The sequence below is a fragment of the Vulpes vulpes genome, chromosome 2 (assembly GCF_048418805.1).
Source record: "Vulpes vulpes isolate BD-2025 chromosome 2, VulVul3, whole genome shotgun sequence".
NCBI lineage: Eukaryota > Metazoa > Chordata > Mammalia > Carnivora > Canidae > Vulpes > Vulpes vulpes.
Genome location: NC_132781.1, coordinates 160,852,875 through 160,880,179, shown reverse-complemented (window position 1 = coordinate 160,880,179; position 27,305 = coordinate 160,852,875). Strand labels below are relative to the sequence as shown.

Genomic DNA, 27,305 nt, shown 5'->3' with positions numbered 1-27,305 from the left:
AGGAAAATGAGGAAGGACTTGTGTGCTGGGGCATCCAGGAGTCTACAAAAGCCACTGCCCTGCCATGTGGAATTTAAGAAACAAGACAGATGAACAAATGGTGGGGAGAGGAAAGTAAACCATAAGAGATTCTTAATAGAGAACGAACTGAGGGTCGATGGAGGGAGGTGGGTGGAAGATGGGCTAGATGGGTGATGGGTTATCAAGGAGAGTACTTGTGATGAGCACTGGGTGTTGTAAGTGATGCATCATTGAACTCTACTCCAGAAGCCAATATTGCACTGTATATCAACTACCTAGAATTTAGATAAAAATTTGGGGAAAAAAAAAAAAAAAGCCTCTGCCCTGGTGCTGAGGAGAGACCAGGCCAGCAATGGGGATACCATCCTCAATGAGCCCCGTGCGCTCAACTCATTTCCCATCATTTGATCACAACAATCCTGTGGCATGAGGACTACTAGAGTCTAGAGAGGTTAGGTGGCTGGTCCAGGGTCGCACAGGCAAGCAGCCAGGGCTGGGACGGGACCCCAGGCAGTCCGACTCTGGAATGCCTGCTCTTTAAACCTGCCACGCTGACTCAATCTGTCCACCCAGTTCTAACAAACTGGACCTCCTGATTTTGCAAAAAACAGAAACTGATTAAAAGCAGCAAGACAGAAGGGCACATTGACATCTGAAGTGACAGCTTATTGTAACAGATGACACACAGTTGATGGTCATGATTGTAACTGTGAGTCTTCAACAAAATCCATGTTCTGTTCAGAGAGCAGGCGGGAATGCAAACTGCCCCACTGATCTAGAAAGCATATGGGATAGGCTCAAGAGCCTTCGTGATGGTCACATTCTTTAGCTCACTTACAGAAAAACCTGTAATAAGAAAAGCTCCAAATTTTGGCTAGAACTTGAAAGATCAAGATGCTTATCTAGCCTTCTTTGTAACAGGGAGTGACACTGTCCAACAGTAGTGGAATGGTTAAATAATATACAGTGCATTCAACTGAAGTAGCAGAGAACAAAGTCTAAGTGAATGCTTACGAAGAATGCTCAAGAACACAGGAAAATGCTTACAATAACCTATGTGAAGAAGGCAGGACACAAAAGCATATTTGCATTCTGATCCCAGCTACATAAAAATGTAGCAGATAAAAGAAAAGCAAAAGTAGCTGACAACAGACATTATCCTTGGGTGCTGCAATATCACAGATTACTTAAAAAGAGTTATCTGGATTTTCCAATTACCCACAGTGAGCATTAAGGCTTTTAAAATTGTGAGAAAACATTATGCTCAGCATATTAACTTAAGGAAGTGAAAAATGCTTAACAAATTTTTGGTATTTGAGTAATCCTTGAACTTCCAGAATACACACTCAGGGTAATCCGTCATGCTCTAGGAGTAGGGCATCCAGGAGGCTTGCCTACGGAGGAATGCGGGAGGGCCAGTTGGCTCGGAGAGACCAGTTCCAACCCAGCCCGGTGGCCCTGGGCAGTCAGACTCCCTGCGAGTGAGGAATGCAGGGCGAGCCTTGTGCCAGAACAACAAACTCCTCCTGACACGGGAGAAAGCTGTCTGCACTGCCTTTACACCACTCTACGATGAGCACTGGGCACTCACGTGAAGACTCTCCTCTTACATCTCTGCCTCTCTCTGTGTGTCTCTCATGAATAAATAAAATCTTAAAAAAAAAAAAAAAAGTTTTACAGGGAAGAGGAGCGGGCCTAAATATTCCCCAAGACTTCTAAAAGGTAAAGTGTGTTTACTCATCCACATGCCTAACATGTACTGATAAATAACCCGTGCTGTGGCCTCGGGGTCCAGAAAGGACTAAGATCCCGTTGCTGCCACTGCCGCTGCCCCTGAGGGGCGCCCGGCCTGCTAGCATGGTGGCAGGTCAGTGATGCTCCTTGGACAAGTGCTGTACTGGAGGAACGTGAGATGCGCTGACCGTGACATGGCACATGTCCTTGGTCCTGTGCAGATGTGTTGTTGGGACCCATCTCTATTGGGTCCCCTTCCCACCTCTTCCTCTCCACATGGACACAGAGTGTGCAGGGAGTACGAGTGCAGATCAGAGGCTTCTTGGAGGGAACAGTGCCAGAGCAGGAGACTGAGAACTTGAGAACGACTCCTTCACTGGAAGACTTCAGAGCCCGGACACTGGGATGCCAAGAGAGTGACAGGGCCGTCACCGTCCCACCCGGCAACCCTTGGGACACTGGGTGTTAGGAAAGAACAGCAAGGTTCTGGTCCTGGTTTTGCCATGAACTCTTTTGCTATGAAACAGGGAGATGGAAGCTCCAGCGCCCATGGCCAGCATGTCTTTGATGTGCCCACTGTTGAAGAGCCACTCGATGGAGCTGCCTACTTGGCAAGACCTGATCTTTTGCATACAAGTTTCTCTTGAAACAAACAAACATCCTGCAACATGGTAATCATGAGCCCTTCTAGGCGGGGCAGACATGCTCTGGATCCTTGACCCCTTGAGGGCCCCTTATGGGTTCACACTACCCCCTGGTCCTGAGAGGACGGCTGTCCAGCCCTTGGACAGATGCTCTAGCGGTTCCTTTCCAGCATACACTCCATTAATGGTCTGCATTGTCCCATGCAGCTACTCCCCAACCCCACCCCCCCGCAAGCCACACTTCTCCCAAGCATCTTTGCACAGAATTCCTCAAAGCAAGACAGTAAAAGGGGACTAATGACCAGTTTCTCACGGTCTTCTATGGCCTGCAGATACTGCTGCTTGCCCTCCTGGGATTCATCCTTCTTCTTCAAATAAGGTTCAATGGATTTGTACTGAGCATAGAAGTTGCTCAAGTCCTGAGTAAGGGGAAGAAGAAGAAAAGAAGGGTCAGATTCTACTATCACTCCCTAGCATTCTCAGTCACCCCGTTTCTTGGATGCTGCCCACTTCCCCATCGCATAGCAGCAGAAGTTGGACTCTCTTCCTTTGGCGTGGATCCGTGCAAAGGTGACAGAAGGAGAAATGGTCAGTGTTCATCGTGGCTGGGAAATCTCTCCTCTACCCACTCCTGAGGCCTGGTCCATGAAGGCGCTCACGAGTGGGGAAGCAGACACTGTGGAAGTACACTGTGTAACAACTGTTGCCTTCCCCACTGCTATTTTCCACATGAATTCTTTGTAGTTATGGCCACATTTTTGATTCTGGGACTGTTCCAACTCTAAAGTCCCTGTTAGTCCCAAACAATCCTCTCCAATGAGGGGCTGGAGAATCTTCCAGGTGTGTTTATCTTCCACCATTCAAATTCCTCAATTAAACTCAGGAAAAAAAGCCTGCCCTAAAGAATGATAACATATCTCTCCCTCACACACACCTCTTCCCATCTCCCTGAAAATAAAAAAAGGTGGGGTGGGGAAGAGTGGGGGGGGGGGGGGGGAGAGAGAGAGGGTATGGGAGGGAGAGGGGGCGGGGGAGGGATGGGAGGGGAGGCAGAAACTCACAGGAACCAGATCCTTTATCACATACATATGCGGCAGAGGGTAGATTTTGGAGACTTTGCTGAGGTTGGTGTCGATCCGGCGGGTGCAAGCCAGAGTGTTGCCTCCGTTGATGTTCATGGCACAGGAGCCACAGATGCCTGAGACAGAGAAGGCATTCAACGCTCTGTACCCAGGCTCGGGAAGTCCAGCTTCAGACTCATTTTCTGGAATGTCATTCCCTCATTCCCCTACCATCATGAGCAGCACTGACATGGAGTACACCCATGGCAGAGGTGCCCCACTGCTGTCTTCCTGCCTGGGATGGAGATCTAATGACCAGTTCCAAAAAGCCATGAGGCAACCCTAAGGCTGGAATCTGCACACTACAGACGGCACTGGAAGACAGAAAGGGCCTGGGGCATTGTTGGCATCACAGAGTTGCCACGCCAATCCCTAGCTCCATGCTTCATGCATTTTCAGAAAAAGGAAAAAAAAAAAAAAAAAAAAAAGGCAGCCCAGCCTGTTATTTGAACTCAAACTACTCAAACTCTGACAGACAGAACCCAAAAAGCAAATCAACAGTCTTGGCCATCTTCTGGCTGAGGCCTGGATATGGATTATCCACATATGACTCTTACTCTATTGTCTTCATCAAAACTAGCAGCACAGTGGGGGCCATGAAACCCACACAAACTGCCCGAGCACTGTCTTTCTAGGGAGAAGAATAAACTAATGTGAAAGCAAAGCAAAGCTAACCAAGCAAAAGTTAGGTGCCGACCAAGAACCCTGAAGATGACACTTTTGTTTGCCCGGGCTCATTTGCTGTGTATGGAAATTTCCTAGATATTTTAGAGTTTAAAGAGGACTATGCAATCTGAACCCATTTCTCTGAAGCTGTTTTCTTGAAGATCATCAGGCCAGAGAAATGTGATTAGTTGTGAAACCTGTACTGGGTTATCACTTTGGTAAGACCGCGTGCTCTTCTCCTGCTAATCTTAGTAAGCGTGTAAGACAACACAGAGCCCTGTTTTAAGCAAATACAGCGAAGTTCCCCAGGAGACTGAATGCTATCAATATATTTGTGTGTGCCTGGTATCCAACCAGAAGTATGCTTTTATAAAAAATGGTATGCAATTTAAAAAATAAATCCAATGTATCTTCTCTGAAAAAGACTCCCCAGGAAATTCTCTTAACAAACAATAAGGGAAGAGAAAGGAGTGGCAATTAGTATCACTCTGCCTCATACTTTTTAGTCCAGATGGGCCACATCATATGTTCTTGGCTCTGACAAAGTCTTACGGGGAAAGGTTACTGAAAAGCATCTATATTTCCTAGGTTGCCAGGATTTACGTGGGGAAGGTTGGTATTTAATTACCACAGAGCGTTCCCTGAACAGCAGGGCTCAGCCAAACTACCATAATATCTGTCAGCATTTGGTACACTAAATCCCATCCTGTATGATTAGCTGAATCAAAGCAGATGTCTTAGAAGGAAGGCTGGAATACTTGACATGTACCGAACAAAGACAAAAAGCAATGAATGGGCCAATATCCATAGTGACTTTTCCTTTTATGGAAGGTCATTTTAGGAAGAAGCTTCGATCACTGGTTGTGGTCCAACCTACTCTGTTTTGGTTTTACCCCAGGTTTTCTGAGCCTGGCCAGCAGAGCACACCGCCTGAGTGCGGTTCTGGAATCTGACAACCCTGGCTGATGCCTGGCTCCCCAACTACCTATGTGTTTTTTTGGAAGTCCCTTAACCTCCCTGGGCCTAAGGTCCACTGTCTGTGCTCTATGGCCGTCAGGACCAGTCAGCCCTTGTGATAATCCTCTGTGATTTTTTTCCCGTGTCTGAGGACTGCTAAATGATTATTTATGAGTTTTCTTTTTCTTTTCTTTTTTTTTTTTTTTTTTTTAAGATTTTATTTATTTATTCATGAGAAACAGAGAGAGAGAGAGAGAGAGAGAGAGGCAGAGACATAGGCAGAGGGAGAAGCAGGCTCCAGGCAGGGAGCCGGATGTGGGACTCAATCCCAGGTCTCCAGGATCACGCCCTGGGCTGAAGGCAGCGCTAAACCACTGCGCCACCGGGGCTGCCCTATTTATGAGTTTTCTTAGTATCAACTCACTTTATTTAAATTTATATTAAAAAACTGTATCACTGTTAGACTTTCATTAGTAATTACATTTTTCTAGCATAACAGCTGTTACTGTGGGAGACTGTTCCTGCCCAGAACGTTCCTACTGAGCAGATACTTTATATACATGTACACTCGTAACATGTACACCTGTGCCCCCTTGCTGGACAAGGGTTAATGTGCACAAGCACCGACTAGAAACTCCACTGCCGTCCCCAGTGAATGAGCTCAGCAGTGGTGCAGAGATGGGCTGCGTCCTGCTAGCAGATGGGAGTTAATGCCTGAGGGGTGGGCAGCTCATGCCAGATGCAGGAACCAGGCGACATAGGATTCCCGATGGGAAGAAAACTCAGAAATGTACAGAACCTGTACTACACTTGGGAGTTTTAGGCACATTTACCCAAGGAAAGGAAGTGCAACACCTGGTCTCCTGGCAGATCACCAGCTCAGCTGTGGCAGGCAGGCCGCGGAACCAGAGCCTAAGTGTCTAAAGCCTAACAAGAAAGGAAATGCTTACCTTCTCTGCATGATCTTCGGAAGGTCAAGGTAGAGTCAATTTCATTCTTAATCTTGATTAAAGCATCCAACACCATAGGACCACATCTGACCAAAAACAACAAAACACTCCGGTCATATTGACGGGATGTTCAATCTTCCTGCCCTTTGTTGTAATAGGACCTGAGACATCTGCATATGTCAGCTGCTCTTCTAACCCATTTGGCTTTCTCAGGGCACACTCAGAATTTTTTTCTGTACTTCTATTTTTATGTTATCCTTACACATTCTAAGCACTGCGGAGTCACGCTGCATATACATTTCTAGGAGAAGGAAAGCTACAGGGGTAGAGACAGTCCCCCACTCCTAAGCGCTGTGAGTGTCCATGTGCGTGGGTGCAGCAGGTGGGAGGAAGGGCAGTAGCACTGGCTTGGAAGCTGGAGCGCAGGCCTGGTGGCAGGGAGCCTGGTCTGAGTCCTGGCTTGGACGCTTCCTAGGTTCTCGGCAAACCCCGGCTTCAGCTCCTCACCTACAAAGCAGAGAGCAGTACCTACATCTCATGGGACTACTGCAGGTGAATTAACACACGGGAAGATGAAAGGGGGAGTGTCTGCCACATATTTAGTTTAACCATGATCATCATCATGCAGAGAGTGCAGCTCTATGGACTTGTTTGCTCTCTGAGCCTCTTTCTTGACCTGTAAAATGGAACTAATATTTATGTCACAGGATTATTACAAAGATGAAATAAAACTGCGATTTTCATGGCATCTGGTACACAAGCACTCAACAAACCTATTTCCTGGCTGCTGCTCTGTGCCTCTCAGTTATATATATTTATATTTATATTTTATTTATTTATTTTTTTAATTTTTATTTATTTATGATAGTCACAGAGAGAGAGAGAGAGGCAGAGAGACACAGGCAGAGGGAGAAGCAGGCTCCATGCACCGGGAGCCCGATGTGGGATTCGATCCCGGGTCTCCAGGATCGCGCCCTGGGCCAAAGGCAGGCGCCAAACCGCTGCGCCACCCAGGGATCCCTATTTGTTTATTTATTATAGTCACACACAGAGAGAGAGAGAGAGGCAGAGACACAGGCAGAGGGAGAAACAGGCTCCATGCACCGGGAGCCCGATATGGGATTCGATCCCGGGTCTCCAGGATCGCGCCCCGGGCCAAAGGCAGGCACCAAACCGCTGCGCCACCTAGGGATCCCCCTCTCAGTACTTTTCTATGCATGGCATTTAAAAACATATCCCCCTCCCCAAATATCCTTTAGCATTATCTAGTTTTTTTTTTTCTAGCTTTACTGAGATATAATTGACAATGTGCAAATTTAAGGTGTACAGCACGAAAGTGTGGCACAGAATCTGGAGTGTTTATGTTGTGAAATGATCATGAGGTTAGTTAACACACCGCGTTATCTGTACTTCTTTCAGCAATGTACAAATACCTCCCAGCCCTATCTCTGCTAACACTGGGAGCCGAGACCTTTAAAAACCTCTCCTAGTTTGAGAAGGGAGAACTACTACCATTGTCAGTGTTTTATCTGAGATCTCTGAAAATCGCAGTGGCTGAATATTTGTCATCAAGTCAGTGATTTTTCTTCACTCACGGTTTATTCAAAATCTGCTCTGTGCCAGGTCCCATTCTGGGTGCTGGAGGCGCACCAGAGAGCAGACGAACATCCACACCTGCGTGGCCTGTTCCTTCTAGTTGACTACTGCTGGAGACAGTACATCCATGGTCTTTGCCTCTTTGATATCTTGGGAATGTTTTTTAAAGCGTTTTTAAAAGCTGTGAACCTTTCACCTTCTCACTCTCAATATTCCTGGTCACCAAATGTGTAGTTTCAACACCAGCTAGGTGTCTTACATTGTAACCCGATCTAACACCATGGACCCAGAGACAGCACCACATGCCACAGGTCCCACTGACTGCCGCACCCTCCTCAGACTTCAAGTTTGGGTTGTCACCTGTGCTCTTAGATGACTGGCTATAAATCACATTCTCATAATCCCCTTCTTAGGTTTGGTAATTGCTAGAGTGGCTCACAGAATTCAGAGAAATAGTTAACTTACTAGACTGTGATTTAGTAGAACAGGCAAATGGAAGAGATGCACAGGGCAAGGGAAGTGGGAACAGGCCACATCCTCTCCCTGCACCTCCACGGGTTCACCCACCCAAGCTCTCTGAACCCCACATTCCAGGGATTTTATGGAGTCTTCAGTGTGTAGGCACAACTGATTACAAACTGGCTGTTGGCTTAAGTGATTCGACCTCTAACCTCTCTTGCCTCCTAGGTCAAGGGGCAGGGCTTTGTGTTCTAACTCTCTAAACACAGGGTTGGTTCCTCCCAGTTATCTAGATTTCTAAAAATCATGTCATTAACAAAAACTGACGGCTGAAAGGGGCTTGTTATGAATAACAAAAGATAACAATAACAAAAGGCAACTTGCTTTTACCTTTATTATATATCTGGAGCTATTTCAGGAACTGGGAGCAAAACCAAAGTCTTATAACAAAAGATGACCCTATAACTCTGAACACTTAGGATTACATGGGTTTTAGGAGCTGGAAACCCTGGACAAGACCAAAATATACACCACAAATCTATTATATCTGATGCTAACCCTGCCCCTCCCTCATTGGCAGCCTTTAAGCAGCAACTGGCTATCTAACTTCTAATTTGGGTAATGGAATTTTTAAAACGCACAGATTTAAATGCTTAAATGTGCTTTAAAGGTGTCAAACTGATCACCTTTTCCTCTTACGATATTATCACTGTTAAATCTAAAAAGACCACACTCCTTCCTGAGGTTTCATGAATACTTAGAAATTTCTAAGTTTTTACATCTTTAAAAAATTTTTATTACATATTATGTATCATTTTTTTTTAAAGGAGGGGGCAGAGGGATAGAGAGAGAACGCCAGGCCCCATGCCCAGTGTAGAGCCCAACTCCGGACTCCATTCCAGGACCCTGAGATCATGACTTGAGCTGAAACCCAAGTCAACTCAACCAACTGAGCCACCCAGGCGCCCCTACTTTTTGTTTTTAAATTATTCCCCCTCAAATTGTAAAAACTGTTAAATGCCCCAAATCACTGACCAAACCTACTTTTGCTTCTGATTTGTGATACTTATTTCTGGCATTTCACGTTAGAATTTCATTAAAGTGTAGTCTATTTTGGAACTTTTAAACATTCTAATGATCTGTCTATTCTTGTCCTGGCATATTTTAAATGACAACAATCTTCTTTGTTAATCAAAGGACTGTCACTGCCTACCGTTTTCCTATGGAAGGACAGTTGGTGCTTAAATTCTCTATTACACACAAGGCTGCAAATGTTTTCTGTACACAGAAATCAAGTTGTTTTGGCTGTGTCCCTTGCATTATTGTCATATGAATTTTAGGATCTGCTTGTCAATTTCTACAAAAATGACTGCTGGGCTTTTGACAGTGATTGTGTTGAATTTGTAAGTCAGTTTGGGGGCATATTGCCACCTTAACAATATTGCCTTCCAGGGGTGCCTGACTGGCTCAGTCAGTAGACTTAGTCTCAGGGCTGTGAGCTGGAACCCCACACTGAGTGTAGAGATTACTCAAAAAAAAAAAAAAAAAAAAAAGTCAACCCACAAATATGGGATGTCTTTCCATTTATTTAGGTCTTTAATTTCATTTCAACAAAGTTTTATAGTTCTCAGTGTACAAACCTTGCATTTTTTTGTTAATGGCTCCTAAGTATTTTATTCTTTTTGATGTTGTTATAAGTGGAAACAGTTTCTTACTGGGTTGTTCACTGTTAGTACACAGAAATACAGCTGAGTTTTCTATACTGGTCTTGTATCTTATGTCCTCACTAAACTAATTTTAGTTCTAGTTTTCTGGTGTGGGTTTGTTAAGATTTTCTATATATAGTGCCATATAGATCCTCTTCATAGAGGATCTTTAGTTTCCTAATTTTCCTGTTGCTTAATGTCTTTGGTTAGAGCCTGCAGTAAAATTCTGGTTAATGCTAGTTTAAAAAAAAAAAAAGCCTTTTTGCATATTGACCTTCTACTGTGCAACCTTGCTAAATTTACTTATGTTCTTGTAGTTCTGTAGATGCTTGGGAATTTTCTAAGTAAGTGATATTATTATTCGTGACTAGGTACAGTTTTATTTCCTCCTTTCCAAACTTCATGCTTTCTTTTATACTTGCCTTTAGAATACTTGTTAGAATGTCTAGCAGCATCATCCAGAACAAAAGCCAGGAGTGGACGTCCTTGCTTTGTTCCTTACGGGCAAAGCACCAACTATTTCACAATTAAGTGTGCTGTGAACTCATAGGTTTTTCCAGAGATTCTCTTTATCTGGTTGAGGAAGTTCCCCTCTTTTTCTTTTTTGCAAGTTACAGTTTTTCTCCTTTATCCTGTTATGGTGAATTACACTGATTCACCAATGTTAAACCAACTTTACATCTCTGGGACAAACTCAAACTTGGTTAGGAAGGCATCATCCTTTTTACAGTTATATTTGATCTGCTGAAATTTTCTTGAGAATTTTTGTGTCTGTGTTCAAAAAGATACCAATCTGTAACTTTCCTTTTTGTAATGCGTTTGTTAGATTTTGGAATCAGGTTTTGATGGCCTCCTAAAATGAACTGGGAAGTGATTATTCCTTGTTTATTTTCTGAAAGGATCTTATACTGGTGTTCCATTTTTCTTAATTGTTTGATATGATTCATCAGTGAAGCCACCTGGGCCTGGAGCTTTCTTTGTGAAAAGGTTTCTGATAACACATCTACCTATAGCCAACATAGCACTACTCATCTTTTCTATTTCATCTTTATGTCAGTCTGGTAGTTATATTTCTCAAGGAATTTGTCCACTTCATCAAAATTATTGAATTCACTCCCATAAAGTCATTTATAATACACTTTTAGTATCATTTTTAAAAAAGTTTTCTTTATTTAAGTAAACTCTATGCCCAATGCGGGGCTTGAACTCATGATTCTGAGAACAAAAGAGTTGCATGCCCTTCCTACTGAGCCAGCCAGATTCCCCACTTTTAGTATCATTTTAATATTTACAGGATCCATACTGATATCCATTCTTTCTGTTTTGCTACTAGGATTTTGTTTTTCTTCTAATTTTTGACCAGTCTGGCTAGAAGATGATCAAATTTTTAAAAAAATATTTTCAGGGGATCCCTGGGTGGCTCAGCGGTTTAGCGCGGGCATTTGGCCCAGGGCGCGATCCTGGAGTCCCAGGATCGAGTCCCACGTTGGGCTCCAGGCATGGAGCCTGCTTCTCCCTCCTCCTGTGTCTCTGCCTCTCTCTCTATGTCTATCATAAATAAATAAATAAATAAATAAATAAATAAATAAATAAATAAATAAATAAATCTTTAAAATTAAAATAAATAAATAGAAAATATATTCAGAGAAACAACTGGTTTTGTTTTCTCTATCTCTTCCTCATGACCCACTGTTGCGCTTATTATTTTTCCTTCTACTTAGAGTTTATTTTGCTCTTTTCTACATTTTTAAGGTGGCTTAGATCGCTGATTTAAAACCTTTCTTTTTTTTTAAAGTACAAGCCTCTGAACCTACAAATTTTCCTCTAAGCACTGCTTTAGATGCATCTTGTATATTTTAAATGCTCTATTTTCATTATCATTTTAGTTCAATATACATCTTCGTTTCCCTCATGGTTTCTGCTTTGATGCATGGGTTATCTGTTACTGCTTTCTAGTTGAATCCCATTGTGGTCAGAGAATACACTCTAGAAGATTCCAAATTTTTGGAATTTATTGAGATACATGTGTTTTGCAACCATTTGGTGTGTTATTTCAAAAATATTAATTAGATCAAGATGGTTGATAATGTTCAGATTATGTCTTTACTTTTTAGTTATTCTATCCACTGCTGAAAGAGCTACAGATGTTTATGTGTTCCTTAACTCTTGAAATCCTCCAATTCTGCCAACTTTGAAGCTTGGTTATTAAGTGTACACAACTGTGAGACATTCCTGATAAAATGATCCTTTATCATTCTGAAATGTCCTCTTATTTCTGGCATAATCTTTGCCTTTAAGTCATCTGATTTTACCATAGCCACTCTACCTTTTTTGTTTTATAAGATTTATTTATTTATTCATGAGAGACAGAGGGAGAGGCAGAGACACAGGCATAGGAAGAAGCAGGCTCCTTGTAGGAAGCCCAACTGGGACTTAATTCTGGGACCCCGGGATCAAGCCCTGAATTGAAGGCAGACGCTCAACTGCTGAGCCACCCAGGCGTCCCACCACTCTACCTTTTTTTTCTTTAAAGATTTTATTTATTCATGAAAGACACACAGAGAGAAGCAAGACATAGGCAGAGGGAGAAGCAGGCTCCCTGTGAGCCTGATGTGGGAATTGATCCCAGGATCCTGCCCTGAGCTGAAGGCAGACGCTCAACTGCGGTGCCAGCCAGGCATCCTGCCACTTTTTTTTTCTTTTAAAGATTTTATTTATTTATTCATGAGAGACACACAGAGAGGCGCAGAGACACAGCAGAGGGAGAAGCAGGCTCCATGCAGGGAGCCCGACGTAGGACTCGATCCCGGGACCCCAGGATCACGCCCTAGGCTGAAGGTGGCACTAAACCGCTGAGCTACCCGGGCTGCCCATCCCGCCACTTTCTTATGCTTAGTGCAGTTTGCATGGATGCTTCTTTCTTTCCTTCCTTCCTCCCTCCCTCCTTCTTAAAAATTTTATTTATTTATTCATGCTCACAGAGAGAGACAGAGACACAGGCAGAGGGAGAAGCAGGCTCCTTGTGGGGAGCCCGATGCGGAACTTGACCCCAGGACCTTGGGATCATGACCTGAGCCAAAGGCAGACACTCAACCACTGAGCCACCCAGGGCCCCAATATCTTTTATTTTCAACCTGTCTTTATATTGTTAAAAACAAAACAACAGGCCCCAAATGGAGTCACTTATGCCAATCTCATGTCATCAAACTGAGACGACTTAACTGCAGTTTTGGTTCTTCCAGAAATGGAATTTAAAACCAATCAGAAATCATCTAGTTGAATATCTGCCTAATTGACTCTGCCATCCCATAAAGGAAAGTGATCTTGCCGTAACCAATCTGCTTTTTTGTTCTTCCCACTCCTGTCTGCCTGTAAGTCTTTCATTTTGTATAGCTCCTTTTGTTTCTTTTCCTTTTTTTAAGAAGATTTGATTTATTCATGAGAGACACACTGAGACAGGCAGAGGGAGAAGCAGGCTCCCTGCAAGGAACCCAATGCGGAACTCGATCCAGGACCCCTGGGATCACGCCTTGAGCCAAAGGCAGACGCTCAACACTGAGCCACCCACGTGTCCCTCTTTTCTTTTTTTTAAGTAGGCTCCATACCCAGTGTGGAGCCCAACATGGTGCTTGAACTCACAACCCTTAGATTAAGACCTGAGCTGAGATCGAGCTGGATTGTTAACTGAGCTCCTATCTGCTAAGATGGATGTTTCCTGATTTCTGAATGGTTAAATAATACTAATTAGGATCTTCAAAATTTACTTAGTTGAATTTTGTTTTTAATAATAATTAAAGTGCATTTCTTTTAAGTAGCATCAAACTGGGTTTTGCTTTTTATCTATTCTGACAATCTTTGCTGTTTAATTGGAGTGTTCAATGCCTTTACATGGTATAATTATTGATGTGATTGGATTTGGGTCTCCCATTTTACTATTTGTCCCAAAATTTTATTTTCTGTTCTTTTCTGCTTTAAGTAATATTTTTATTTTTTAAAAAAAGATTTATCAAGAGAAAGTGAGTGTGTGAGGGGAGGGGCAGAGCGAGAGAAATCCTCAAGCAGACCCCACACCCCTCCCCATATGGAGCCCAACATGAGGCTCGATCTCAGGACCCTGAGATCACGACCTGAGCCAAAACCAAGAGTCAGAAGCTCAAACTATTGAGCCACCCTGGTTCTCCTAAGAAATATTTTTAGGTTGAATAAATATTTTTGGAATTCCATATAATCTATGTTGGCCTTTTAGCTCTCTCTGGTTACTTTAGAATTATAAGGTACATCCTTAACTTTATGATCTATTTAGAGCTCATATTGTACCATTTCATGTAAGACCTTCCAACCTTATAGGTCAACCTATTCCCAGCCCTTATGCTAGTTCTCATAGGCATTACATCTGTATAAATTGTGTGTTACACAATACAGTATTATAATTTTGCTTTCAACAGTCATATATATACTTTAATGAAATTAATAAGAAAAATGTTTAAATTTACCATAATTAGTGCTTTTCACTCCTTTTGCAAGAGCCAAGTTTCTTTAGCCTAAATAACTTCTTGTATTTCATGTAGCACAGGTCTTCTGGCTATGAATAATTTTTTGTTATCTGAAAATGTCTTCATGTCATCTTCATTATTTTGCTGAACGCAGAATTCTGGTTGATAGTGTTTTCTTTTAGTAAGTTAGAGATGTCATTTCATTGTCTTTTGGCATCTATAATTTCTGAGGAGTAGTAAACAATCATTTGTATTGTTTCCCGGGATGTTACATGTTTTCCCCTTTCAGGATTTTCTCTTTGCTTTTGATTTTCAGCAAATTTGACTATGATGTTCCAGGGTGTAGTTTTCCTTGTATTTTAACCTGTGTGGGATTCACCAAACTTTTTGGATATGTCAATTAGGTCTTTCAACAGCTTGCGGTGAATTCTCGGCCATTAGTTCTTCAAAAATTTTTTGCCTGTTTTCTTTCTTCACTCTTTCTAGGACTCCAATTACGTATATTAGACCTTTTGATATTGTTCTATAGATCAATGAGGTTCTTTTTAAAAAACCTTTTTCTTAAGAACAGATAATTTCTATTAATGTATTTTCAGGATCATAGGGTCTTCATACTGTCATTCCCAACCTGCTGTTAGCCTATTCAGTGAATTTTCTATTTCAGATATTGCTGTTTTTCACTTCCAGATTTTCCATGTGGTTATTTTAAGTTTCTATTTCCCTGCTGAGATCTCCTATCTCAGGAGCATCTTTTCCTTTATCTGTGAATACAGGTGTAACTACTTAAAATCCACATATGCTAATTCCAACAACTGGAATGGAGGCTGGGTGGCCTCCACTGATTACCTTTCCACTTGAGTTTGGGTCGTATCTCGGAGTTCTTTGTATGATTAGTGATTCTGGACTGTACACTGGACCTCATGAATAACATAATATAGAAACTCTGGATTTTATTCTCTGGAAAGCACGGTTCTCTAAAATACTTTTAAAATTTAAGTAGGCTCCATGCCCAACATGGGGCGTGAACTCACAACCCTGAGATCAAGAGTTGCATGCTCTACTGACTGAGCCAGCCAGATGCCCCTGATTTTTTTTTAAAAGACTTTATTTATTTATAGTGAACCACCCACAATCAAGGAGACAGACAGAGGGAGAGAGACTCTCAAGCACTCTGTGCAGACTGTGGAGCCTGATGCAGGGCTCAAACCCACAACCCTGAGATCATGACCTGAACCGAAATCAAGACTTGGCTGCTAACCAAGAGAGCCACCCAGGCACCTCTGATTTTTTTTTTTAAAGCAACAACAACAACAACAAAAGCAACAATTAACATGAGCTGAACTCTCACCTTGGGCAGTTTAAAATAGAATTTGGCCCCCTCCCCCCTTTGTGTTTATTTTTTAGGAGCCTCCTCCATTTTCTGGTTGTTGTGGTGGCCATACAATGTATCTTCTAGCTGTTCACACTAGTAAGTCTGGTTTTATCGAGTTTTTGTCCTTGTACCACCCCATCGACTGGGGTTTGCCCTCAAGTAAAAGCATGCAAAACCCAATTCATTCACCCGGTAACATTCTGTTCTTCCGAGTGCCTCCTGTGATGGCTATTCTCCTATGCTTGCAGGTCATTACTTCTGTTTTTTTCAAAGTTTATAGCTGCTATTTGTGGGAGGGACAGTCTGATGAAAGCTATACTATGACTGGAAGTACATGTAATTCCTCTTTAAATCTTTTATCATTAAAAACTACTTATGAATTTAACTCTTCCAGTTTTAGTATCATTCTGTAAGTTCCGATTTGCAGTGCTTTTATTTTCTAAGTAGTTAATGATACTCTATACTACTCCTTAATGAAGTAGTTACTTAAAAGAGTGCTTTTTAATTTCCAAGTAGTTTGTTTTTAATGTGAATATTTATGGTCATAAAATGTGGCTTGTACAATTTCCCTTTCTTTGGGTTTTACTAATGATTTTTGGTTGCAGAGTATTTAGTAATTGTCTGCTTGACAAGAAGGTCACAGACCAACTAACTCCACTGCTTAGAATTTACATGTCGATACAGAGTTAAAGAATACATTGAGAGTAGTAGTTTTTAAACCTCTTTTTGGCACCATGGAAGAAAAAATGTTTGTTTAAAAGAAAAAATACTCATTCACTGACAAATAAAATAGAACAGTACTGGTTATGCTGGAGAGGGGAGGAGTGGGGAGGCAAGAGCCCAGCTCACTAGGTTCTTCTCTCCCTTCGGCTCCTGCAGACATCCTTCAGGGTGGAAACCGGGGAGAGAAGAGTGGCTCAGAGGGAGGTGGGGGACTCAACCTGCTGTTGCTGCCTTTGAAGGTGGGAACTATGAGCTACAGAGCACAGTGGCCTCTAAAAGCTGGGACTAGCTCTCAGCTTATAGCCAACAAGAAAATAGGGATCTTAGTCTTGCAACTGTCAGGAACTGAATCCTGCCAACAGCTTGAAGGAATAGAAAATGGATTTCCCTGTAGTGTCCACAAAGGCACATGGCCTGCTGACACTTCGATTTTAGTCTCGTGAAACGTTTACCAGACTTCTAACCTGCAGAACTGGGAGGTAATAAATTGACGTGTTTGTGGTACTTTATTAGGACAGAAATAGCAAAAATAATACAGAAGTCCACATTTTTGTTATTATTTTAACTACATCCCTATCTTGTCCTATCACCATTCTAGCTGAATTTCTGGAGTCTCTCCAGCTTTACCAGTACTCCTAGAAATCTGTTATCCTCTGATTTGGAGAAAGGAAAGGTATTTTACAAAAGTTATTCTTCTTGGTATTAGTTATCTTTTTTTTTTTTTTTTTTAAAGTAGGCTCCATGCTCAGTGTGTAGCTCAACGTGGGGATTAAACTCAAAACTCTGAGATTAAGACCTGAGCTGAAACCAAGAGTTGGATGCTTAACTGACTGAGCCATCCAGACACCCATGGTTATCTTTTTGAATCAGGTACCTACTTTATTCTCCTTTGAAAAAGAGACGATAAATTCCAGAGCCACTGAGTGGTCTATTTTTAAACCTTCCAAGGATGTAAAAATCATATCCCTGAATCAGATCGAGAGTTCCCTTTTACTTATCAAATACCTAGCTCTCACAGAGATACTCACTTATTCAAATCAATTTCATAAGTCTGCATATGAGGTTTATCTCCAGTCTTGTCTGGGTCCCATCGGTAGATGGCAAATTTCTTGATTCGGGGAGCTGTGGCTGCCGCTGTCTGTGCCCCCCGGCAGGCCTGAAATTGAAAAAGTTCACAAGAAAGGAAAAAAACTATTAAAAATGCAAGATAAATCCTTCTGTTTAGCTGGCACTACACACTACCACATTGGATACAAACCCACACAATACTGACAGTCTTTTTTTTTTTTAAGATTCATTTATTTTAGAGTAAGAGTGCGTGCGTGCAGGCAGCAGGGAGGAGCAGAGGGAGAGAGAGAATCCTTAAGCAGACTCCACACTAAATACCTGAGATGGGGTTCCCTGATCACCCAGAGACCACAACCTGAGCTGAAACCAAGAGTCAGATACCTAACCAACTGAGCCACCAAGGTACCTCTGACACACAGTCTTCCTGAAAAAGGCAGCCATTCAATATCCAACAAATACTAAGCACTTAGCACATACTAGACATGGTGCTGGGGGTGAGTGAAACAGCACTTAATGAAATGAACTTTTTGCCCTCACAGAATCTACTTTGTACAAGCAAGAGAGAAATTAAATATTCATAATAAAGTACAAAGAGGGAAGAATACAGCAGAGACTTACACTAGTACAAGAGATCAGGGAAGGACCCATAAATGATACTCAAGCTGTGGCTTGATGAGTAGGGATTAGGGGAAGGAGTAGGGGTGTATAAACTGAGGGAACAGGTACAGAGGCCTGGATGGGGGACAGCAGAGCACACCTGGGAGAACCAAGAGAAGTCCAGTAGGAGTGAGGGAGGCTTGATGGAAGTGCCAAATGTGAGGGCAAGATTTTGATTTTATCCTAAGAGCAATTTGATAGCACAAATTATCAGGTGGGTGACATCATCATCCTTATTTATTTTCTTTAAAAGATTTTATTTATTTATTCCTGAGAGAGAGAGAGAGGCAGAGACACAGGCAAAGGGAGAAGCAGGCTCCATGCAGGGAGCCCGACGTGGGACTCAATCCTGGGTCTCCAGGATCACGCCCTGGGCTGAAGGCAGGTGCTAAACCGCTGAGCCACCCGGGCTGCCCATCATCTTTATTTTTGAGAAGAATATCACTGTTTTGAAGGAGGCACTGTCAGATAACATATGGAAAAAAACAGTAAAGCTCCTGCAGTTGTCAAAATGAGATGCTGGGGCTTTTAGGGGTCTTAGTCAGTCTGGGCTACTGTAATAAGACCAAAGACTGGGTGGCTTATACAACACTTGTTTTTCATAGTTTGGGGTCTGGGAAGTCCAAGATCAAGAGTCAGGCAGACTTGGTGTCTGGTGAGGACCCTCTTCTTGGTTCACAGATGGCTGCTTTCTTGCTGTGTCCTCACGTGGCAGAAAAAGAGAGAGAGAGAGAGAGAGAGAGAGAGATATCTTGATCCTTTTCCTCTTTTTGTAAGGGTGCCAATCCCATCCTAAGGGCCCCACCCTCATGACCTAATTAAAAAAATATTTTTTATTTATTTGAGAGAGCGAGAGAGCGAGCAAGTGCGAGCGTAAGCATGAGCGTGGAGGACGGGCTGAAGGAGAGGAGAAGCAGATTCTGTGATAAATAGGGAGCCCCACGTGGGGCTGGATCCGAGGACCCTGAGATCATAACCTAAAGGGAGATGCTTAACTGACTGAGCCACACAGACACCCCTGAATCTTCATTTTAAAGATGAGAAACAGGAGTCTCAGGTATCAAGTGATGGGCCATGATAACAACTGATGAGAGGAGCCACAACTGGAACCCAAGTCTGCTTGGCTGACTCCTAAACACTGTTTATTTGTGAATATTTGCAGATCTTTTTTTGGTCCTATCTTCTTTTATGTGTTAAAGTCCTCGAGGGCATGTGTATTAGAGTTCTCCAGAGAAACTGAATCAATAGTGTATATATTCACACATACATATAGTGCATATGTACACATGAAAATATATAATATACATACGTATTTACAAAAAGATTTTATTATAAGGAATTGGGTCATGATTATGGAGGACAGGAAGTCCCAAGAGCTGCAGCTGGCAAGCTGGAGACCCAGAAGAGTGAATGATGTAAATCCAAGTCCAAGCCCGAAGGCCCATGAACCAGGAGAGCCGAGGATGTGGTTCTAGTCCAAAGGCCAGCAGGCTTAAGACTCAAGAAGAGTTGATGTTTCAGTTCGAAAGCAGGGAGGAGGAATTCCTTCTTATTTGGAGGAAGATGTGTTCTACTTATGCCTTTGATTGGATAAAGCCCACCCGTATTAGGGAGATCAATCTGTCTTACTTGGTCTATCGCGTTAAACGTTAAACTCACCCCAAAACACCCTCACACAAACACCCAGAATGTTGGACCAACTATCTGGGAACTCTGTGGGCCAGCTGACACATAAAATTAACCACTCACAGCATGGAACAGGTTACATTTTACACCTCCCAGTGTACCAGTCCAGGCCTTTACATACAGGAGTTCAATTCATGGTTAGGAAAAATTGAAGAAAAGTAAAAAAATTACACTGGAATTTAAAATACAATAAAGTTATATTTAAAAAAGGAAAAAAGAAAAAATAGCCAACCTTGACCATTAGACTAATACACACATGCTGTCCTCATCCCACAGCCCTTGAAGCTCTTTCCATCCAGGTGGACGACACCGGGTGGAGGCCACACCAAGTCCCCTGGACCCCACCCTGAGGGGGAAGAGCAGGAGTTCTGTCAGTCCAAATAGCAACTAGCAGCTGAATCCTCAGTTTGTATGCAGACACATGTAGACTACCTCCCAGCTCAGCTAGTTCTCTTACAAACTGGTAAAAAAAAAAGTGAAACTTAGGTTAACTGTTTAACTAAAAGAAATGTGATGGTCTTATTCGCTGGCAAAAAGTGTCCTGAATTAGGGGCGCCTGGCAGTTAAGTGTGTGCCTTCAGCTCAGGTCATGATCTCAGGGTCTTGGATCGAGCCCCACATCGAGGTACCTGCTCAGTGGGGAGCTTGCTTCTCCTCCTCCTCCCTGCTCATGCTCTTCCTTGCTATCTCTGTCTCTATCAAATAAATAAAATCCAGAAAAAGTCTCCTAAGTGAGGCTGAAAATATAAACACATCAGCTCTCAGTATGAAAAAAGGAAATACAGGGATCCCTGGGTGGCTCAGCGGTTTGGCGCCTGCCCTTGGCCTAGGGCATGATCCTGGAATCCTGGGATCAAGTCCCACATTGGGCTCCTTGCGTGGAGCCTGCTTCTCTCTCTGCCTGTGTCTCTGCCTCTCACTCTGTCTTTCATGAATAAAGTCTAAAAAAAAAAAAAAGAAAAAAAAAAAGAAAAGAAAAAAAAAAGGAAATACAGAGAGAAGATGAGAATGACAGTGAAGATAAAAGTAGTATTTTTCTTTATCACCAAATTGGCTCAGAATAGCCACAAAAAAAGAGTCATTTCTACAAATGAACATCTTCCACTAGGGAATCCAACTTTTTTTTCTTTAAAGAATTAAAGGGGGAATCCCTGGGTGGCGCAGCGGTTTAGCGCCTGTTTTTGGCCCAGGGCACGATCCTGGAGACCCGGGATCGAATCCCACGTCGGGCTCCTGGTGCGTGGAGCCTGCTTCTCCCTCTTCCTGTGTCTCTGCCTCTCTCTCTCTCTGTGACTATCATAAATAAATAAAAATTAAAAAAAAAAAAAGAATTAAAGGCAGGACTCTATTCTATTCCATTCTATTTATTTTTAAGTAAGCTCTATGTGGGGCTTGAACTCACAATCCCTGAGATCAAGAGTCACTCCCTCTACTGACTGAGGAGCCAGGTGCCCCAATAACTCCATTTTGTAAAAAGAAAGGAACATTTGCTTGACGCCACCTTGTGGCATTTAAGACAAAGTGGAGGAAGTTAAAAGATCACGGAAGATACTCCAGCAGCCTTTTGCTAGCTTACTGCTCCAACCTTGTTTTGGTTAGATTTAATGAGATATTATTCATTACAGTAAAATTCACTAATTTATAAACAAATTTTATAGTTTGATGAGTTTTTAGTTTGATGAGTTTTAATAAAGTGGTATAGCTCTTACTATAATTATGACAGAACATTTCCATCTAGAAAGTTCTCTAAGTGTTTCTTTACAATCAGTGCCCTCTGCCTACGCCTTGCAACTTATGTGCCTTCTATCATTACAGATTTGCCTTTTACAGAATTTCACATAAATGCAATCAGACAGGGAATCTTGGGTCTAGCTTCTTTCCCTCAACATAATGCTTCTGGGATTCACTCATGGTGTTGCATATATCCAGAGTTTGGTGTTTTAAAAAATTAAACTTCTCATTTTGAGATCTAGAATAACATGCATTTATAAGAAATAATGAGACCCCTCATATCCTTTACTGTTTCCTCCTGTGAAAACACCGTCCAAAACTATAGCACAATCTCACAACCAGAACATCAACACTGATACAGTCAAGACACAGAAGATTCCCATCCCCAGAATTGCTCTATCAAAGCCACACCCACATCCCTTAAACCTCTCGCCCTACTCCTTAATCTCTAGCCATCACTAATCTGTCTCCATTCTTGTCATTTCAAGAATGTTACATAAATGAAATCATCTAGTATGCGACCTTTTGGGATTAGCTTTCCTTTATTCAGCATAATTCTCTGGAGATTCATCCAAGTCGTGTGCACCCTGATAGTTGTTTCCTTTTCTTACTGACTAGTGTTTCAAGAGGTGGGGAGATGGACCCCAGTCCATCTTCTGCTGAAGGACATCTGAGTTGTTGCCAGTTTTTGGCTATAATGAATGAAGTAACAACATTTGTGAACATATTTCCATTTCTCTGGGTTAAGTGCCCAGGAAGGTAACTGCTGGGTTGTATGACAGTTGCATATTTAGTTTTTTACAAAATTACGGAACTATTTCCCAGAGTGGGTAGCTGCCTTGCCTGTAGTAGGTGGTAGTGAGAGAGGGACAAAATATGTTTAAACCATCTAACTCCTTCAAACTTTCTTCTTGCCAAAACATTAGTGAAGCCTGAACTTTCAAAAGAACGTGGGACTTTGCAGTTGTCACTGTAGTTCCATGGCAGTGAAGCCTGCTTTAATAGTCTGACAGAGGGCAACAGGCATCCAGCCCTATGAAGCTTGGCCTACTCCCACAAAGGCCTATTGAAGGTGAACGTGGTTACCTGCCACAGATAACCTCACCTTAATACCTGTTTTTAAAACTTAACATCTGTTTCATATCCACTCTACAAAAATGAAAAGGTCTAGACTTGATCATGCAGATCTTCCCAAAAGTAATTAGGTTTTTAATGAATCATTTAAATACTTATCATATGAATGATTCGAGACAAAACCAAAGCAAGGGTGCACCACTATAGTAGAGTACTATAGGGCAATAAGCCCTAACATAAGTTTTGGGGTACCCCAAAGTGTCATGAACTTTTTTTTAAACAACTAATTTAAATTCATTATGTATATTTTATATATTTTATACAACACTTGGTGGGATAAAGGGGAAGGGCTTAGCTTACGGGAATGAGGAGAGAAGATATGGAAATCAAAATCATCAGAGGAGGTTATGGTTCTAAAGTGAAGGAGTTGGTTCATCTTGAGGGCTGTACTAAAAGTTAATCCAGAGGAATATGGCAGCTGTGATAAGAACAAATAAATTCATCAGACAGAGAAATCTAAAAATTTGTTATGTAGGTGACCTAGCAGAAGTTAAAAAAAAAAAAAGAAAAGAAAAGAAAGCTTTCATAATCATTCATTGAGTCCTTACCATGTGTGGAATTCTGTACTAATTGTCTCTAATTTTTACATCTTTACAATGGGAAGTTTTACTATTCTCAGTTAAAAAATGAAAGTAAAAACTACACAACAAAGAGCCAGAATTCAAACACAGGTCCAAAGTTTGGCCCTTTACCTGGAGAAAATGCAAATCCAAAATAGAACAGCACAAAAAGATAATTCCTTTTCACAAACAAATCCAAGGAACACTCAACTCATACAATTAGCAAGGTCTTAGGTAGTAGCTGGCCCAGACCCATTCATTTGTTTATTTGTTCAATAAATAATTACAGAGTGGCTTCTATGTTCCAGGGACTGTTCTAGGCCCTGGAGATCAAGAACAAGACACATGTATATTCTGGTCCTCAGGGAGCTTACAGTGGCTGGAGGCACACACAACTAGCATTTACAGTGTGTGAGCTGGTGATAAGTGCAATGGGGCAGGGGTAACAATAAAAAGGAGGGGGTGGGGGTCCTGGCTACAACTCAACAATTCTAATTGGGTGGCCAGTGAAGACTTCACTGAAAAGGTGACAGCTGAATGAAAATCTGAAGGAGACAGGTAAGCAAGCCATGCCTGTACCAGGGGAAGAGTGAATCAGGCAGAGGGGACGCTGAGCACAAATCTTGAGGTGGAAACATGTTTAAGGAGCAACAAGATGGTAAGTGTAGTTGAGAATGGAGTGAGAGAGAGGGAATGGGAAAGGAAATTAGGACGTTACCGGGAGAACCAGATCATGTAGGACCTTGTAAGGTTTTTTTTTAAAGTAATTTCTATGCCCAATGTGGGGCTCAAACTTAAGACTCTGAGACTGAGTCACGTGCTTTACTGACTGAGCCAGCCAGGTGCCCCTAGCAAATTTATTTAAATGTACTTGATGGAGATTGCATATTTGAGATTCAAACTCTAGAGAATATGTATATATATTTTTAAGATTTATTTTAGAGAAAGAGAATATATGGAAGAGGGAGGGGCAAAGAGGGAGGGAAAGGATGAGAACATCAAGTAGTACTCTCATGACCCCAAGAGCACGTCCTGAGCTAAAACCAAGAGTCCAGTGTTCAACCAAATGAATCACCAGACACCCCCACCCCTACTTTTTAAAATCGAGTGCTGAGGCCAAATGTGGGCCTTAAACTCATGACCCTGAGATCAAGAGGTCCATACTCTGCCAACTGAGGCAGCCAGCCGCCCCTGCCTTGTAAGGGTTTTTGCTTTTACCCTGAATAAGATCAGAAACTACTGAAGGTTTTGAGCAGAGGAGTGATAAAGTTAGACTGAAGTTTTGAAAGGATCATTTTGGCTTCTGTTTGAGAATCATTCAAAGATGAAAGCAAGAAAACCAGGTAAGAATTACAGTAATCAGCTAAGAGATGATGATGGCTTGAAACAGGCTGGTAGTCGTGGATGGCAGGAAGTGGTAAGTTTTTGAATATATTTTAAGAAAGAATTGAAGACATTGGATGTGCAAGTGGGGTAAAGAACAAAGATGCCTCCAGTTTTTGGCTCAAGCCACAGGGTGTAAGAAGGATAAGTAGGGAAATGGATTAGTAGCTGGATATGGGTTTTTTGTTGTTGTTGTTGTTTTTGTTTTGTTGTTTTTTACAATGGGAGAGATTACAGCGTGCGTGCATGCTGCTGATCTGATGGAGAAGGAAACACTGCCCATGGAGGGCAGAGCAGACTTACTGGAGAACCACCTTTGAATAAGCGATGGGATACAGCACGAGTGAAGGGTTAGCCATAGGATTCCTGCTCATTTTTCCCACAGTAACAGGAAGAAAGGGGGAATATCTGGTCAGAAAGAGGGAGGTAGGCAGCAAGATGAGGTTTTTTTTTTCCTGTTATGGCCTCTCCAGCAGTTTAAACTATAAGCTCCAATGGAAGAGGATCCTTCAAAGGCATTTCAAGGCATTTCTTCCCTGATCCATAAAACTAATGAGTACTCAAGGCTGAGTGTACCTTTCTAGAAAATCTTGGATGAGATTATCTTCATAGTTCATAATTAATTTAAGGAAGGAAGCAAGACAATTAACAACTGGACTGAACCAAGTGAGGAAGATGCAAAGGGTGAATTCTGGATCAAGCTGAAGGCTCCCTGTTATTTCTTTAGGAAAGCTTCCTTAAGGAACAGGTTTGGAGCTCCATAGAGCAGACACAGATTTGGAGGTAGGAGTGAAAAGATGTGAAAGTGGAGAGGAGGAAGGCAAAGAAGTCTGTATAAACCTGAGTAAAAGAGAAGGCGCAGGCTTGTTTCTGAAATGTGTGAGTGGCACTCGTTCAAATCCAAGCTCTACCCTCTACCACTTAGTAGCTGTGTGTTCTTTGGCCAATTACGTAACCTCTCTGATTCTACCTCCTCTTTTGTATGGGAATGGGGAATATTAATGTCTACCGAGTAAGATTAAACTTGAGGGTCAAGCTGCTAGCATAGCCCAGAAAATAATTTCTGATTTTCAACACTGGCAATATCATCAGTTTCTATATTATTCTAATTGGCAGATCGGTATCCTAAGACCTGCCAGTGCTAAGAGCTATGTGATCCACAAATGAGAGGGGGCAGTACTTGCCCTAACCTTGTTCAAAGAAATAAGGCAACACAATCACAGTTAATACATTAGAGCCAAACACTTAAAGGCAGAACTATGGCCCACTGGTGCAGACTAATGCATAAAAGGAATTCAGACGAGAAATCCTACTGTGTTGTAGGAACCTGAGTATCACCCACAGATAATACACCAAACTCATTACTGCATTCTTCGGAGGAGGCTTTCCCCGGAACAAACACAGGTTCCTAGGAGGTGGAGGGACTCTTCTATTTCTCTGCCCTCAGGAAGTTCTGCAACTGCCTCACCTGGAATTACGAAACTGACCTATGAAACTAGCCTTCTCCTCCAGCCCTCCATGGAAGAGGGACTTGACTGAGCTTTAGAACTCACTCTCATTGGTGGCGCTCTCAGAGCTTAAACTGCTTGCTCAGCAACTATAAAAGAACTGGTAAACAAGGTCATTATTGGTCATCAATGTAGTGCTCAGAGGACACCGACCTGGGGCTCTGGGAGGCAGCCCTCCTTCCCTATCAACCCCTTTCCAGAAAGACTACGTAACAGGATCTGCCCGACTTCACCTACAGCGTGTCAGAATGAGCTAGTATTAGAAGGCAGGCCACCCGTCCTGTGTCGTAGGGCCCGAGCAGCATCTAAAATGAGACAGAGTCTCACGTTAAGTGCAACCCCCCCCCCCAAAAAAAAACAAAAACAAAAAAGAGAGAGGGAAAGAGAAGCACTGATCATTCTTGGTTCACCTGGGCCCAAATCTGTGCTGGGAGTTTCCCCCCATTATTATGTTCAAACATAATAGGATTTAGGTCCTGGATCTACCAGTTCTTGGCTGCGATATTTTGAGCAAGGAAATTTTTCTTTATTTTGGGGGGGGAGGGGGAGGGCCCACCAGGGCACAGCGTGATCCGCCTCGTCCCCCGATTGGGGCCCAAACGTCTGGATTCGAATTCTGCTTCCAACAGCGTCACTCGCTTGTCATGTGACCTTGGGCAACACTCGAGACCCCCCCCAGCTTCCCCCCTCCCCCTCGTATGTTTAAAAAAAAAGTCGTCTCCGCCTCGGTAACCTCCCAGGCCGCGGCGAGGCGCGCAAGGATAACGGCCAGGGATGCTCCGGGCCTAGCCCCGAGCACTGCGCACTGGCAGCGGGTCCTCCCCTTCCCGGACGCCTTCCGCCGTGCCCCCTCGGCCTCCCCCCGGCCCCCGAGGCGCCGGGCCGCCTCCGCAAGTCCCCTGCCTGCCCGCTCCCCACCCCCGGCCCCGCACCTCACCTGCAGGCAGGCTCCGCCGAGGGCTGCAGCCGGGAACCGGCGTTTCAAGGAGACTCCGACCACCGCCGCCATCTTGGCTCCTGACGTCACGCCCCGCCCTTTAACCCCTCCGAGGTCGCACTCCGCCGTCGTCCCGTCGAGCACCGCGGCGCCGAGCCCGCCTCCACCCGGGACCCGCTAGCCGCGTAGGAGCCGCCGA

General features: G+C 42.9%; 1 protein-coding gene across 1 annotated transcript in view; it reads right to left on the bottom strand.

The window, feature by feature from the left end:
- The window catches only part of SDHB (succinate dehydrogenase complex iron sulfur subunit B), a 32,061-nt gene extending 4,756 nt beyond the window's left edge, over positions 1-27,305 (bottom strand). Inside the window, exons 1-5 of the mRNA XM_026012013.2 lie at positions 27,107-27,305; positions 17,471-17,598; positions 6,094-6,179; positions 3,461-3,597; positions 2,702-2,818 (exon numbers count right to left, since the gene is read on the bottom strand). Of these exons, the coding sequence (XP_025867798.2) occupies positions 2,702-2,818; positions 3,461-3,597; positions 6,094-6,179; positions 17,471-17,598; positions 27,107-27,178 (540 nt within the window). The 5' untranslated portion in view covers positions 27,179-27,305. The remainder of the gene's footprint in view (positions 1-2,701; positions 2,819-3,460; positions 3,598-6,093; positions 6,180-17,470; positions 17,599-27,106) is intronic.